General features: G+C 42.6%; 1 protein-coding gene across 1 annotated transcript in view; it reads right to left on the reverse strand.

Moving 5' to 3' along the window:
- NSF (N-ethylmaleimide sensitive factor, vesicle fusing ATPase) overlaps positions 1 to 16,373 on the reverse strand; it is a 147,706-nt gene that overhangs the window by 23,076 nt on the left and 108,257 nt on the right. Inside the window, exons 16-17 of the mRNA XM_004707240.2 lie at positions 11,968 to 12,034; positions 9,330 to 9,409 (exon numbers count right to left, since the gene is read on the reverse strand). Of these exons, the coding sequence (XP_004707297.1) occupies positions 9,330 to 9,409; positions 11,968 to 12,034 (147 nt within the window). The remainder of the gene's footprint in view (positions 1 to 9,329; positions 9,410 to 11,967; positions 12,035 to 16,373) is intronic.

The following is a 16,373-nucleotide window of genomic DNA, read 5'->3' on the forward strand; positions in this document are numbered from 1 at the left end:
GTGATCGGATACAGTGGATTGTGTAAGATAAACTACAACAACAACAAAATACATATAATAAGGATTCCTTAGGGGTGGGGTGGGGAAAGGAAGGGATAAAGGGGAGCTGATATCAAGAGTTCAAGAAGAAAGAAAATGTTTTGAAATTGATGGTGGCAGCAATTGTAAAATTGTTTGATCTAACTGAATTGGATTATTATATCTGTAACAACTCCTAATAAAATGACTAATATAAAACCTAAAAATAACAAAAAATCATTTTTTTGCTATTTTAAAATGAACATCATCTTATAGAATAATATGCATACTAAAATATTAGGTGGTTGAACTATGGAATGACATATGTATTAATTCCCAATATTGAGTGGGGGGAGAGCGAAACTTTGGTTGCTGGTAGGGATATGTGTCTAAGACATTTGGAGGTCACAGGTAGGGGTGCAATTGCAATGAACAACTTAGGTACCCCTCCTCCCAGCCTCTCCTGTGTAACAGACCACTCTATGGGAATGATCAACTGGTAAGTGAAAGATGGTTAAATAGTAATGCAGGCAGTTTGACTTGGGCTCTGTTTGTGTACATCAAAGGGACATGGGCTTGGGTGGCCACAGAGCTTTCCATTTCATTGCTGCCACCTGGCAAGGTCGGCAATTCGAAACCACTACCCACTTCCGGGGAACAAAGCTTCAAGACAAAATATTCTGCCGCCATAAAGAACGACAGTGTCAGAACCCCCCAGGGGCAGCCCACCCTGTCCTATAGGGCTGCTGAGTCGGCATCCACTCGATGGCACTGAGTTTGGTTCTGTTTTTTTAAAACCTTTCTTTGGCCTGAAATTGGCCCCCTTCTTCCCTGTGCTCCAGGACTGGTCAGGGCTTGTTCTGTAGAAGGGCTGGCTGGCAGCCGGGGTGGGCGCCGGGGGTGGGGAAGCGGATTCTTTTGCTCTCTCCTGCTGGAGCTTCTAGGGCTACTTTCTTCTCCAGCAGCTGCCATTGGGCCCTACTATTAGCTGCTGTTGGCTTGGGCTGCTGACGCACTCACTCGTGGCTACCTGGAGCACAGGACAAAGAAATGTTGCCTAATCACGCACCATTCCCGAGATTTGGTTCTGGATTGGAATGTTCTGATCCAAAGACTAATTGTTAGAAGCAGATCGCCAGGTCTTTCTTCCGAGTCTGCTGTAGTCTGTGAACCCTGGCTTCACATCAAGGCTGCACACAGTCCTCCACTGGCTGACAGGTGGTGGCTGGGAGGTGCACCGACTGGCAGTCACACATGGATCTCTGTGTGTATGTCAAGAATGTTACCACTGAGCCACCTGGCCCCAGCCCTGGGACCTTGCTCCTGTGGGATCAGTTAGGTTACACCGTGTGAAGGAAGACAGAGGCGGGATGTTCTTTGGAATGAAAAATAAAGCAATATTTGAATTGTGCTTCACAGTTAACATAACACTCCAGTGTACCTTAATTCCCACAACTCCGATGTTACTGTTATTCCCATTTTACCAACGAGGAAATTAAGACTCAGAATTCAGTGTCTGGATTCAAATTCAAGACCTCCGATTCTGTCTCCTCTTATTTACACTGCCAATGGCAGTTCTGTGTGAAGACCAGCCATCTTGAACAGTACCGACCTGGCTAATATTATCACCTACGGAACCAAAACAGGCTTTAAAAACACCCACAAAGTGGGGCCTGGATGATTACAGCCTGGAGCGTTCCTGGGGAAAGCACCCTTTCTATTATCCAATGTGAGAGGCAAGTCAGAGTGTCAAGATGCGATTACAGACCACGGAGCGACTCAAAAATAACCAAGGCCGGGCTTCATCAGCATTCCAATACATAGCAGAAAAACAGATGGATCATTCCAGACCAGTGGTTCTCTACCCTCCTAACGCCCAGAGTGACCCTTTCCTAGTTCCTCATGTGGTGGTGACCCCCCAACCATAAAAATCATTTTCCTTGCTACTTCATCACTGTCATTGTGCTACTGTGTTAAATCGGGGGACTCCTGTGAAAGGATCGTTCAACCCCAAAGGGGTCGCAACCCCCAGGTTGAGAAGCCCTGTTTCAGACCCTTGGTAAGGTCTTCTCCTCTGGGCTTCTGTTACCCAATAGCTGCAATTCATTTGCACAACCCCTAGGGAACCTCCGGAGTCTTGTGCATTTGTTTCAGGGACAGGAAGGTGGGAGGAGAAGAAAAGGATGCTGCTCTGCTCCAGCACGAGGGAGGAGAAAACGGGGAACTTCACTATAGTCACAGGTGGCTACAGGAAACAGGAAATCGGTGGGCCAGTCCCTGAAGGGAGAGGACAAGCACAACGGGGAGGCATCTTCAGGACTGTCACCATGGGTGGCTCTCTTTTCACTTGTCACCTGGTCTGACTTCATTTTTCTTTTTAAAAGGATTTCAAATTAATCATTTGTCTTATGATTTCGGCAAATGAAAAATGGGGAAGCAGGTGTTTCCATTTCTTTTCCCAGACTTGCAAAAGCCTTGTGCTCTGAGTATTCTAAGCTGGAACGCTGAACTCCCTTTCCATGCCAACTCATTGCCCTCATGTCCACTCATGGTGACGCTAGGTAGCAGCTATGCATAGCATTCCATTCTTCAGCTCCCAACCTCAAAGAGGACCATCTAAAGACATCTCTTCCCTTTTCATAACCAGAACACACATTTCCAGGTTCATGTGTACTAGTATTAATAAAATATTTGAACTGCCAAGAACTTTGAAACAGGAAGAAGCAGAATCTTAAGATTTCAACCCCTTGGTACCTGGCAGTGCCTCAGGTCAAGCAGCCACCCATTTGCTGAAGAGCTCAAGAGAAGACTCCACAAAGCGTTCTGTGTGGACAGGGGCACAACCCTACTTCTCATGATACACCCTGCTTCTCATGATAAGGCAAAGTCTTACATCTGTAACACTCCAAAAGGGTTTCAATATCTATGGTCTTAGTTGGTAAGGCAGGAGGAATCATGCCCATTTTATAGAAGCAAAAATGAAGGGCCTAGTTCAAGTCAAAAGAAGTTTGAGCTAAGATTCAAACCCAGATTTTCTGATCTCAAGTCCAAGACCCAATCAGCATGTCCTACCAAGAGGGCTTCCCAACCAGGCTCCCCAGCCCAATGGAATACTGCACTGTGGTGAGTCTATGTAGCGGGAACCTTTATAAACTAAAACAGACATCTAAAGCTATCACTGACTTAACAATGGGCAAGTCAAGTCACCAAGCTGTCAATCCTCACATGACTTAAAAAAAAAAAAAAAGAGGAAGCTATTTTTCACAGGACTTCATTTTTTTTTAAAGTCATGTAAGGATTGACAACTTAGTGGTCCAGCTTTCCCATGACTTAAGTCAAGGCAATGGGGCTAGAAGAAGACACTTTCAGAGTGAGACAATTTTGAGTCTCTGTAATAATAGTATTTTTTCTGATGATTAACGTTCATTTTTGTTAGATGTGCACGGACTTCTGAAGGGTGCCAGCTGGAAACCCCTACGGAGCAGCTCTGCTCTGCGCACCTGGGACCGCCAGCAGGCCAAGGCGACTTGATGGCACCGACAACAGGAAGCCAGAACAACGCAATCACAGCCCAGGAGAACGCGCTGTGGTGAACCTTGATTTTATGCAGGCGATAACATCTGTCAGCAAAATTTAGAAAAAGAGTTGCCACATTTCCCCCGCCATTTTTATGTTTTGAAATGATTCTTTCTCTATCTCCTCCTCCTCCTCGCTAGCACTGAGTGGATCCTGACAGGCAGAGTTAGGAGCGCCCCCGTGGGTTTCGCAGGCTGTAGCTTTTTTACGGTAACAGAAAGCTTCCTTGTCTTTCTCTGGTCTCTAGATACATACACATGCATTTTCTATGTACTCGAGGGTTTCGGCAAGTTTGAGAAAATAGAATTGAAAGATAATGGAAATTTTCTATGAGCTTTTGGAAGAACACACATACAATTTACATATAACTTTCCCAGATCATCTGTTCCATTATACCTATTGAGCCTATTCAAGTGAATTTATGGATACTTTTATAAAATACAGCAGTCACCGAATGATGTCACTGACTTAAGTCATGGGAAAGCTGGACCACTGAGTTGTCAATCCTTACATGACTTTAAAAAAAAATGAAGTCCTGTGAAAAATCGCTACATTAGTGATTACAATTAATGTGTCTGGCAAGATGACTAAACCTCTTTCCCAAAGTGGTTCTATATCGTATTGAGTCATAATGTAGTCATTAGCCAGAGTTAATTGTGAACAGATAGACGGGGAGATACTCATGCTCAGGCCTGCACAATTTGGAGTCTCCTCCATTATCTGCTTATTTCACTAAAGCAACCCAAAGCCTGAAGAGTTGCTTAATATTAGCAGGCCTTCCTAATAAGCCAGCTGAAATAAGATGCCCTCAGCCACCGGCAAGGCGTCCCTACGAAGCAGTCTGTTTGGAGACAGGTGACGCTGTCGTGCTAAAACACAAGCTGTGGAGAATCGCCCCGCTCTCCCGGGTCCCCATCACGAGAATGCTCACATTCTCCCCTCCTTTCTTCTTCGGGAAGGTTCTACCACTCACCATTTTCAGGTCTGGGTGTTATACATCTAGTTACACAGCTATGGATTGGGAGTAGGAATCTGATGTACACGTTTCTAGGTTCCAGAGTTTTCTAACTGGCATCATGCAAATGAGTTAGAAGTTGGCAAAGGTAAGAATTCCTCTCAGCCCCTGGGAAGGCTGGGTCGCTGGACCCAAGTGGCTGTGAGGGTGCCACTAGATGACAAAGGTCGGGAGGCATGGAGCTGAAAGAAGGGCAAGTTCTCCACCAAGGGCAAGGCTGGTCTGCTCCATGCAAACGGGCCCCCAGCTTGACTCCACAAAGTGTCCAGTAAACCAAACACCGGGCAGGTCAGTGCAGCTAGATGTTCAGTTGTTTAGAGAACCAGAACTTGCATTGTTTTACTGCCCGAGCAGTTCTCCCTTTTCTCAGGCCCTTTATTTCGCCTTCCGAAAAGAAGCAGGCGGCAGAAGAGGCCCAGAAGCAGGAGAAAGCTGCGGGGCCTGCAGGTGGCGGGGAGGTACACCTGGCCATGCTGCTTGCTAACTGCCTGCTCCCTGACATGAAGACCCAGGCTTTCCTCCGCTTGCCCTTCAAAAAAGCACATTCCCCTCAACTTCCACACATCTGCCCTCCTTGAAAAGGGGCCCAACGCCCTGGAGTAAAAGAGGCAGCTCGTGGAACCTCGCAGGAAGGCGGGTGTCTTCAAGCCTCTGGCTGCTAAGCCGGACATTTCCTAACACTGGACAAATTGTAAGTCCAGCTCAGGGAGGATGAACGGCAGTGGTCTTTTACCCTGCGAGCCAATTGTTAGCTTTTCACAGGAATCAGCAGGGAAGCACATGTGAAACCTCTGTGGGGACGGTGGGCACCCCATGCCTGTGTGAGTCTGCATGTAGATGAAGCGGCCGGGAGCTTTCTGAGCTGCGTTCTCAGGAAGCCCTTTTCTCCAGCGGGGCTCCCTGCTGGGCCAGCCCCTTTCAGTTTCTCTACCCCCCTCCATCTCTTCTCCCGCAGAACACAGGGAAACTTGATTGAAATAAAGACCTAGGGAACATGGTTTATTTTCTCCTGCTCAATCCATTTTAGAAAAGCTTTTAATTGGTTTTAAAAAGATGCTAAACAAAATGTGATGATGTTTTTCAGTCTTCTTGAGCTACAGATACCACTTTTTAGACTCTCAAAGGGCTAATAAATCAATCATGAAATTGAACTCTCCAGTGAAATTTAAAGCCGAGCCACTGAATACCAGGTTCATTAGAAATCTATGCATTTGCTTCAAAAAATTTAAAATTCAAAGAAAATTATCCTAGTAACTGAAATCTGACTTGCATTTTTATAGTCCTACACTGGAAATCCAAGAGCAAGGCGGTGACAAAGGGAAAAAAAGGAGGGCTTGTGAACCAGTTTTAATAAGCCAGTTTACAAGAAGAGAAGGGGCTCTGGGGGGAGGAGGGGGGGAGCAAAGAGAGAATATCTTGATACATAACAACATAGGCCCCTGGGGGGATGCTTTTATTTGAGCATGTGCACACACGCACACATCAGTTTTCTGTGTGAAAGCTGGAATCACTACGAATGCAAAATGAAGGACTCGGTGACTGATATGATTACTGTTTTGTGTAGAGATGTGATTCTTTTCAAAGGAAAATGCCTACAACTTTTTGGCTTTCTTGCCACTGCTAAATAACCGTCCTTTACCACCGAATACAACTTTGCGGCATTCAGATGCAGACACCTTTAATGTTTAAGCCAGGACACCTGGAAAAGCGGCACCGCAATGGCCAGTGAGGGTCTACTGTATGATGATGAGTAGTCCAGCTACTGGACCGGTCCCTCTGAAAATAGCTCCTCATGCTCCTGAGAGTGTGCAAACTAGTTTTAAAAGCAAGGTAGTACAGAAAAAAACACATGAAATATTTTCTGTAACATACACTTAACTAGAAATTTTACAAACGTGACATTCACCTCTCCTGGTTTCACATAACCGCAGGCCAGGCCAGAGTCACCATGTTAAGGATGGCTGATTGTCCCTGCCATTACTCATCACGAAGGCAACCAGATGTAGCTTTTATTCTTATTTGTTCCCGTAGTCTTCCTCTTCAGTCCCTGGTGAACTTCATTGCTTTCTGAGATTTCTCCCAAGCTGGGCAAGTACCCTGGATGCTCACCTCTTTCTAAAGCTCTCTCTCTAATTCTCCTTTCATCATTTAAGATTGACTCTGAAATAACTTATTCCTTTTGGGAACCATTGAGACATAATTTACATACCACACAATTCACCCACTTACCGTGTACCATTCAATGTGTGTGGGTTTCCCCCCCAGTATATCCATAGATATGGACAGCTGATCAATTTTAAGACATTCTCACCATCAAAAAGAAATGCCATCTTTATTAGCAGTCACCCCTCACCCTCCCATCTTCTCTTATTCACTAATCTCCATTCTGTCTCGCTGGGTTTCTCCATTTTGCGCATTTCCTATGACTAGGATCGCATAATAGGCGGTCTTGTGTGTGGCATCTCTTCACAGTCCGTCCAAGTTGTCGTCACGTCACCACACTGTATTCCCTTCTATCACTGGCTCATATCTCACTGCAAGGGTGCCCCACATCTATCTATCTGTTTACCAGGTGGGAATGAACATCTGGGTTGCTCTCCTGTCCTGGCTTCTATGGATCATGGTGCCACGAACATGTGTATATAAATGAGCTTCTGTGTGGACACGTTTTAATTTCTTTTGGAGATGTGAGTGAAACTGCTGTTTCATATGGTAACTATTATGTTTAACCTTTTGAAGACTCGCCAGACTGTCTTCCAAGGTGAATGTGCCATACTGCACTCCCACCAACAGTGTAGGAGTTACCATTTCTCACATCCTTGTCGACACTTATATTTGTCTCTTTTTGATTGAAGCCACTGGAGTGGGAGTGAAGTAGCAGTTTTGATTTGCATTTCCCTAATGGCCAGTGGTGAGCATTGTTTCATGTGTTTAATATTCATTGGACCATCACTTCTTTTTGTCCAAAAATATAAACTTTGGCAATAATGAGGCAGCACCACCAAATGAGAAGGCCTAAGAAAATTGATTTTGTTGAATAAGTGATTCATCAAGTACCTATGCAGACACCTCTGTGCTAGATGCTGACAGATTTTAAAGCATAAAATCATGTTCCTTCCCTGAAGTCGTAACACTAATTTTTATAGAAACAGTCATCCTCACTGGTCTTTAATAAAAATGTTACAGTTCATTTGTTAATATATTCTGCCTAATTCTGTTAGTGTCTACAGATTACAAATAACTCCTAGCCAGGGAATTTAGCTCTGTTTAAATTGACGTGCAAAGTATTTAACAATGAACACAACATGACATTTTAAGACATATCATTGAACTTATTTCACCTCTCTCAAAGTGACTAAGAAAAAAACCCCAAAAACAGTTTTATTGAGATGTAATGCACACATCACAGAATCCAATGGTTCAATAATACTAAAAAGATCTCAAAATGACTTTTGCCACAAATTCTTTTTAGTTAAAAAACTGATTATAAGAAATAAACTCAAATATCTAGGAAAACTCTTCTAATGAAAAAAAAATTAAATGCTAATTTTAGAAAAAAGAATTTTCATATGACAAGTAAATGGAAGAAAGTATTTATATTCTAATGACTTTGAATATATCTACTTACATTCTCATAAGAACCTTGAGACAATCAAGGAAGAGAGAGGTACTCTTCCCTAACTGCAGCCCTGCTGGGACTAAAGGTTCAATTTTGGGGAACAGAGTTTACAGAAAGAACCTCCACGCGCAATACATGGTAACTTTTCAAGGCTTTTGCAGGTTATGTTGCTTTTCACCATTTAAAAATCTCAGAAAAACCGACCTAGAAAGTCTTTAGCTCTGACACACATGAACATACGATTTTAACTTGAAATTAAAATTAGATTCTCCAGCTTAACAGTAAATATTTCCACACACGTCGTTTATCTCTCTGAGCTCCAACAGGAGGCGTGCATGCAGATATTAAGACCCTTTTCAAGCCGGCACTGGGGCCCGGTTGTATCTCTGGATGGACAGCTCTTCGTGGTTCCAGCGCGCAGAATCAGCCAAGAGAATTTGTGTCGAGTCAGAGCCAAACTCCTCTGGCAGTCTCGACGTAATTCACATATTTAACCACCTCTCCTAAACTGGTTTTAAATTTGCCAAGCCATCAAAATCACCAGTCTTTCATAGCCACGTCAGTCAAACCCTGTCTCTAAACTGCTCTTCAAAAACTCCAGTTGACACAAGAGAAACAGCTTCAGCTCATTGGTAAAATTTGAAAAAAATGGATAATGCATCTGCCTACAGGAAGTAAATTAAAATTTCCCCTAATGCAAATTTATAGGAAAACCTTATGAAATGATAAATGGGACAAACGGGATCATATGTTTAATTACTTCTCCATTAATATCATAATCTCTCATGAGATGAAAGGTAATAGGGATGTGTAATATGGTGGCAAACAAATAAAATAATTACATAGAACATTGATAAAACAAATTTTTGAGATCTTTGGACCAGAGGTGAGAAACCTCTGGTTGAAGAGAAATATCATCCATCTTCAGGCAGAAGACAAGATCATATGCTTTTTTCAACCTTCAACAATAGAATTTTCCATGTGTATGATAACCTGGCTACGTATAGAGCGCATACGATTACATGCACTTTACTGAAAAACGGAAACTATCACTATCATCATCATCATCATCATCATCATCATCATCATCATCATCTTTACCTGAGGAGGGGCCTTTTTCAGTAATACAAGAAGCGCCTGCAGCACCAGATTAGAGAACCGAGGGCCAATCGGAACATAATCTGGAAAAGAACATTGCTGTGCTTAGAGATTTGACGTATTCAAAGGCACCTGCCTTAACACTCAGGCTGTTCTTTCTCCAGAGTAAACACAGTCCTAACTCACAGCCCTGCAACGACAGAATGAGGACAAGGCTCTCTAGCAAGTTAAATGCTCAAAATCTGTTACCTGTGAACGTTTTATAAAAACCTTCTAAATACCCATTATGAGTTCAGGGAGTTATCTCTGGTTTTCAGAAACTGTATCCTTTTTAGGGAAAAACAAAAACAGGTGCCTTCTTAGAAACTACTACACACATGGCAGTGTAGGACACAGCAGAACAAGGGCTGGAAAGTGGGTGGAGGATGTGACGTGACAGGGTACTATAAGTAAGATATCACTCAACTGAGATGATGGTAGGGTCACTAAGACCAGCCAGCCCTTAGACAATAAACAACAGGAGGAAGAGAACTTCCTACCTGTTAAACTTGGACCAATCTTTCACGATTCAGCACACATACTCTCACGGAGCACCCTGGCCCTGTGCTCACCTACAGGTATCAGTCCACCCGAGTCTAGAGTGACCCTTCCCTTTTTTGAATATCCAGAATACAAGGCACACTCTTCTTTGAATCATTTGTTTTTCGCTATACGTGACAATGGAAAGGCAACATATTTATTTTTCTGTGAGCCTAATGAGTCCAGTATGTTGGAAAGGCTCAGCAAATGCTTGCTGAGTGAATGAGCAAACAAGCACGGATACGAACTGCTCACACGAGTGAAAATATACTCAGAAGGCACACATTCCTGACATAGTCGTGTTGCTATGACCACATATCTCATTATGTTTAGATAAAGGAATTTGCACAGAGCTATGTGCATGTGCCTGAAAGCATTTTCAGAAGTAATCCTATAAACTGGGTTGAGATGTATCAGAAATAACAGAGCAAACACTCAGGGCACTTGGTAAAACTATCAATGTGTAATAAACATTGCCCAAACCTGGAAAAATAAACAAATCAGTGGCTTTAATAGAAAACTTGAAGCAAGTCTGACTCACACTGTGAAGGAGTCAAGTCTGACCCCCAGGGACCCTGAAGGACGGAGGGTGTGCTTCCTCGGGTTTCTAAGGCTATACATTTTGATAGCCAGCAGCTCAACCTATAACCCGCTCTGCCCCCAGGCTCGTTGCAGTTAAGAATACCAGCGTGAACATTCACTGCCACTGAGTCACTGTTGACTCATAGCGACCCCCGTGGGTTTCTGAGACTAACCGTTTATAGGAGTAGAAAGCCCAGTCTTTCTCCCGTGGGGCTGCTGGTGGATTGCAGCCCAACACATAACCACTACACCACCAGGGCTCCTTTGCAGTTAAGAACAGTTAACTTGAAATCATTACTGTCCCACCACGGATGGTTAAGGAAGAAGGGACTACAATCATGAGTTGTCCAATATTTTCAGACATTCACTAAGTTACTAGGTGGGCTTTTTTTCAGTAGGCTTTATTACAGCATCCTGGATCATTTGCTATTAACAAATGTATGTTGAAATAAAATGTAAGCGTGATTTTTCTGCCATTTATTGTCATTTACTCCTTATGAGTTAAGCGAGCACAGAGACTACCTCTTATCTACGGTGTCCCCTACGAGTGCACTCAAACATTCCTTGCCCTCCAGTTGATTCTAACTCTGAATGACCAGGTCAGCCCGGAGCAGCCCTGCCCCAAAGGCTTTCACGAACTGTCATCTCTATGGAAGCAGAGCCACATCGCGCTCCTGTGGAGCATCTGGTGGGCGTGCACAAGTGACCTTTCAGTGAGCAGCCCAGCTCGTGACTACGGTGTCACCAGGGCCCTGGTAATTAATTAGAGGAGATTCCTATTAAATAAACGTTTATAGTTGCCACAACATTTACTATTCCACTTTTGTCTTCACAAGTACTCTATGGGATAAGAGATGGATTTTAGTTTCTGTTTTTATAAGAGCAGAAGAAAGGTACATAGAGCTTAAGACCTCTGCTTAAGTGATAAAGCCAATTTGTGGATTTCACTTCAACCCTCAACCCTTTCTCATAAGTTCTGCCAAAAGCTGAACGTGGAACTTCCGAGCTCTGAGCAGTGCAGAGGTCTTAATTGGCAAATATATACATAAACAACAATTACAAATCATTTATTATGGGCAGGGCACTCTGTGGGAAATACACAATAAATGAGACACATACCATTATAGGAGAGTAAGTCATAATGGTGCTATGTTTATAAGGCATATTTAACATGGAAACCACCACTACCTTTAAATGAAAAGACTTTAGATGAATATTTCCCACCAAAGAAAGGCATTTCTATTGCCCTAAAACCTATAAATACCTGTTTAGTTTCTCTTCTAGTTTTTGAGATAGGAATTCCTGGGTAACTCAAATGGTTAAGTGCCAAGCTGCCAAGGTTGGCAGCTTGCATCCACTGGTGTGCCTTGGATCTCCTAATTTAGATCTACTTCCGACAGCTCAAAGACATTCAAAACCCCACAGAGCCCACAAGCTGTCATGTGGCAAAGACAGTACAATGGCCTAAGTTATGACTCACCCAGTAGTCTTTCAATGTCATCTACAACCACACAACTGAGCTGGGATTTGTATGCATCATCAAAGATCTGGAAGAAAGCAAAAGTACTTGTTATACTGCTAACCTCCTTAATTATGGAAATTTCCAAGAAAATGAAATTTAGTTTATTCTTGAACAATGCCTAAATGAAACACAGTAAGACACTGGTATTTCAGAGTACATTATTAGAGTTTAATTGATTAGCATTTTAGAATTGCAGGATCTTAGCAATTTGAAAAGGAGTAAACTGAGAACCAGAGCCATTACATGACTTGCCCAAGACCCCATAACTGAATCATGGCTGAGTGACAGCAGGGCAAAGCTGTTTTCAATACTGAGAGCTGCATGTATCCCACATCAATCCCCTGATATACCCCGTCACATTGATCACATTGATCTTCCATATCTATGTCAAGAGCAGGACTTCAGTGTTGCAACTCAAGCCTGAGATGTATTCTATGTACGAGTTGTGGTCTCGTAGGAAGGCATACCACCCAAAAGAACAAATCCTATTAGTTCAAGCTTTGTCCACAGAGGCAAAAACAGTTAAAGAGAGAATTATAGTTGGCTAAGAAGGGTCGGATGGACATAGGCTTAGAAAGAGAGAAATGACAGAATATAATGTCTTAAGGTAGCAGATTAACATGAGTAGTAAAGGGAGTTGTTCTACCTTGGGAAGGACAAAGCAGTTTCAAATCAGACAATTAGTTCATGTGTTAATTGAATATAAGTGGCCAAAGACTTGAGACCAGCCTCCTTATAAATAAGAGGGGTTCCTGTCCAGAGACTGTAAGTGGGGCTCAGTGTCCCGTTTCTGTCACGAGTAGAAATTAATTCCTGCATGCAAGCCCTGTTGCTTCTCCAGGCACCAACACTGGAGCCCTCTGCCCCTCCCCACTTTGTTCAGAGCGTGCAGTATTTCCTTAGTGGGTATTTTAACTCTAGAAGATGTTGCACAGAAATAAACCAATCTCATATTAACGTTTTCCATATTAGGTTTAACCTGTTACACTGTTCTTAAAATATTTTTCAACAGGACAATTTGCCATATTAGACTAGCCTGGCCAGCCCGATTTAAAATATGAAATGATTAATTTTGATAATTTACCTTAAAACAAAGGGTAAAAGGTCATTGAGGTAGTTAGTTTATTGTGCCAACCTGGCCGATAAACCTGTGAGGTTAATTGAAGGGTGGAGGGATAAATGGCTCCGTGAGCCTCGCCTTTCTAGTTCTCGGGTCTCTTGCTTTGTGATGGTCGGACCAGGGTGCAGCTGCCTTAGCCAGTTCCCTGCTTCAGCTGGCAAGGCTCACTTCCTGCAGGACAACCACGAGGACAAGCCACATGGACCTACCCCGATGCAGCCCTGGGTGCTGGAGCAGCCGTGTGGAGACCCCTGCCAGCGCTGAGATGCTTACACGCTCACTGACTCGGCTTTCCTCCTGCAATCAGTGTCATTGCGTGTGTTTTGTGAGATGGAGGAGGACTTTGTGGATTGGTGTTTTGGACTTGTGGGCTTGGGCAGCACTGGGTTGGAATGTTTTCTTGATGTGCACTTACCCTTTATATAACTCTCTCTTATACATGATTTCTGTGGATTTGTTTCTCTAAAGTACCCAGACTAATACAGTCATTTGAAGAGCTTTGAAATTAATGCTATAATGGCAAAGATAACTTAGTATTTTCCATATTTTAATTTCAACTTACTTTATTATTAAAGAAACACAATTATAGAAATACTTTAAAATATAGAGAATTTTGCTAGGTAAATAACAAGTACTCCAACAAGAAAACAAAACATTTTAAATGTGTTAATATAGCTTAAAATATTTTTAAAAATTTAATGAAGGTGGGAGGATGGGGGGTGGACGACAAAAGAGGGCTCAAGTAGAAAGAAAATGTTTTGAAAATGATGATGGCTAGAAAGCAAATGTTACGAGAATGATGACAGCAACAAATGTACAAATATGCTTGACGCAAGGATATATATATGGATTGTGATAACAGTTGTAGGAGCCCCCAATAAAACGATATATTTTTTAAAAATTAATCAAACATTAAAGTCCTTTAAAAAAAAATTAGGGCATTTTACTAGACTTAAAGTTAAGAGATATAAGCGGACTTTTTAATGCTTAATTTTCTTTTGTGCTGGAAAGCTAGGTTTTACATTTACATGTACTTTTACTATGTTCAATTTAAATCTTTTAAACTAATTAGCTACATGTGTCTATGTTTAAAAGTTACAGCCAAAGACTGAAAAAAGAGTAAAAGACAAACACAAACACAGCCCAGGATGACAATGTAGGTACGTTCTTCCCCAACACACTGTGTGCTTCTTTAGTCAGGGCTTGTCTTCCCCGCGGTTCGTTTTCTGGGTCTGCCAGCTTGCTGGCCCTCGGTCAGCTCCCGTGGGAAACCGTGTCTTTCCTGTCTACTCTGACACCATGCTCTCCTTCCTCGCTCCTTCTTTCCCGGGGCAAATACTGACTGTCTCCCTAGATACCGTAGACACTCGAGGATACGCCGACCCGCTAGCAGCCCGGGCACCTAATTTTACCACAAAAACTGCATTAAAAATGTGCTGAAAAACCCAGCTTATACATGAGTATAATACGGTAAATATACACCCACTGCCGTCAAATCGATACTGAATGAAATGAAGATCTGGATTGGGGGCGTGCTGGGCAGGGAGAGTGGCTGATAAGAGACGGAGAAGCATGGGGGAGGAGCCTGGAAATGGAAAGCCTTACAAACTCCACGTGAACTGAAATTTTACTGTGAAGGAGATAAAAAGCCACTAAATTTTTTTCTTTTTATATATAAAAAATTTGTTATGGTAAAAGTATATATGACAAAACGTTTGCCGTTTTACCATATATATATTTTTTCGATTTACCATATTTAAAGTGTACCATTCAGTGACATTAATTATGCACCAAATGTTTTTCACTACCATTCAGTGACATTAATTATGCACCAAATATTTTTCATCACCCTAAACAAAAACTCACTGTAAGGTTTAATCATAGGTACTCGTACTTCAGGTTTATGTTCTAGGGGCACTTTTCTGACTGATGTGTGAGGAAGCATTAGAGGGGAGGAATAGTTATTGAGATGGTGGGATCCCGGGTGAGCAATGATGAAGAGGAGGGTGGTGGGTATGCTGAGAAGGGGGCTGAGAGTCTAGAGACATTTAGGGAGCAGAACTGCAAGGACTTGGGGTCTGCAATCGTGAATCCTGGTGGGGCAGAGGAGAAGAGAGGCTGGTTTGGAATGGATCCTAAGGACAATTCCAGAGTAGGAAAAGAAGAACCCTTCACCCTGCCCTCTCACCCCCCAAAGGGGAGAGAATAGAAGGACTAGATATTCAGTTCACAGTCCCTTGAGTTACTGAATTCCAAAAAATGAAAGCCTGGAAGCAGTAGTTCCCCTGTGGGAAAGTTTCCCCAACCCCTGCCCCATTGGGTATTTTGTTAGTTTTTTTCCCCCTCAAAGATCGGACCAATAAGCATTCAATGCAGTACATGATAAACTTGGGTAATTTCAAGAAATCACTGAAAATATGGTGTGAGTGGTGATACTGGGAGGGTGGAAGGAGGGTGGGTTTAGGAAGGGGAAACCGATGAAAAGAATCTACATATAACCTCCTCCTTGGGGGACGGACAACAGAAAAGTGGCTGAAGGGAGATGTCGGACAGTGCAGTACCCAAAAGAACAAATCCTATTAGTTCAAGCTTTGTCCACAGAGGCAAAAACAGTTAAAGAGAGAATTATAGTTGGCTAAGAAGGGTCGGATGGACATAGGCTTAGAAAGAGAGAAATGACAGAATATAATGTCTTAAGGTAGCAGATTAACATGAGTAGTAAAGGGAGTTGTTCTACCTTGGGAAGGACAAAGCAGTTTCAAATCAGACAATTAGTTCATGTGTTAATTGAATATAAGTGGCCAAAGACTTGAGACCAGCCTCCTTATAAATAAGAGGGGTTCCTGTCCAGAGACTGTAAGTGGGGCTCAGTGTCCCGTTTCTGTCACGAGTAGAAATTAATTCCTGCATGCAAGCCCTGTTGCTTCTCCAGGCACCAACACTGGAGCCCTCTGCCCCTCCCCACTTTGTTCAGAGCGTGCAGTATTTCCTTAGTGGGTATTTTAACTCTAGAAGATGTTGCACAGAAATAAACCAATCTCATATTAACGTTTTCCATATTAGGTTTAACCTGTTACACTGTTCTTAAAATATTTTTCAACAGGACAATTTGCCATATTAGACTAGCCTGGCCAGCCCGATTTAAAATATGAAATGATTAATTTTGATAATTTACCTTAAAACAAAGGGTAAAAGGTCATTGAGGTAGTTAGTTTATTGTGCCAACCTGGCCGATAAACCTGTG

This window comes from Echinops telfairi, unplaced genomic scaffold (genome assembly GCF_000313985.2).
Source record: "Echinops telfairi isolate 266 unplaced genomic scaffold, ASM31398v2 ScPeMD7_7458;HRSCAF=8496, whole genome shotgun sequence".
Taxonomy (NCBI): domain Eukaryota; kingdom Metazoa; phylum Chordata; class Mammalia; order Afrosoricida; family Tenrecidae; genus Echinops; species Echinops telfairi.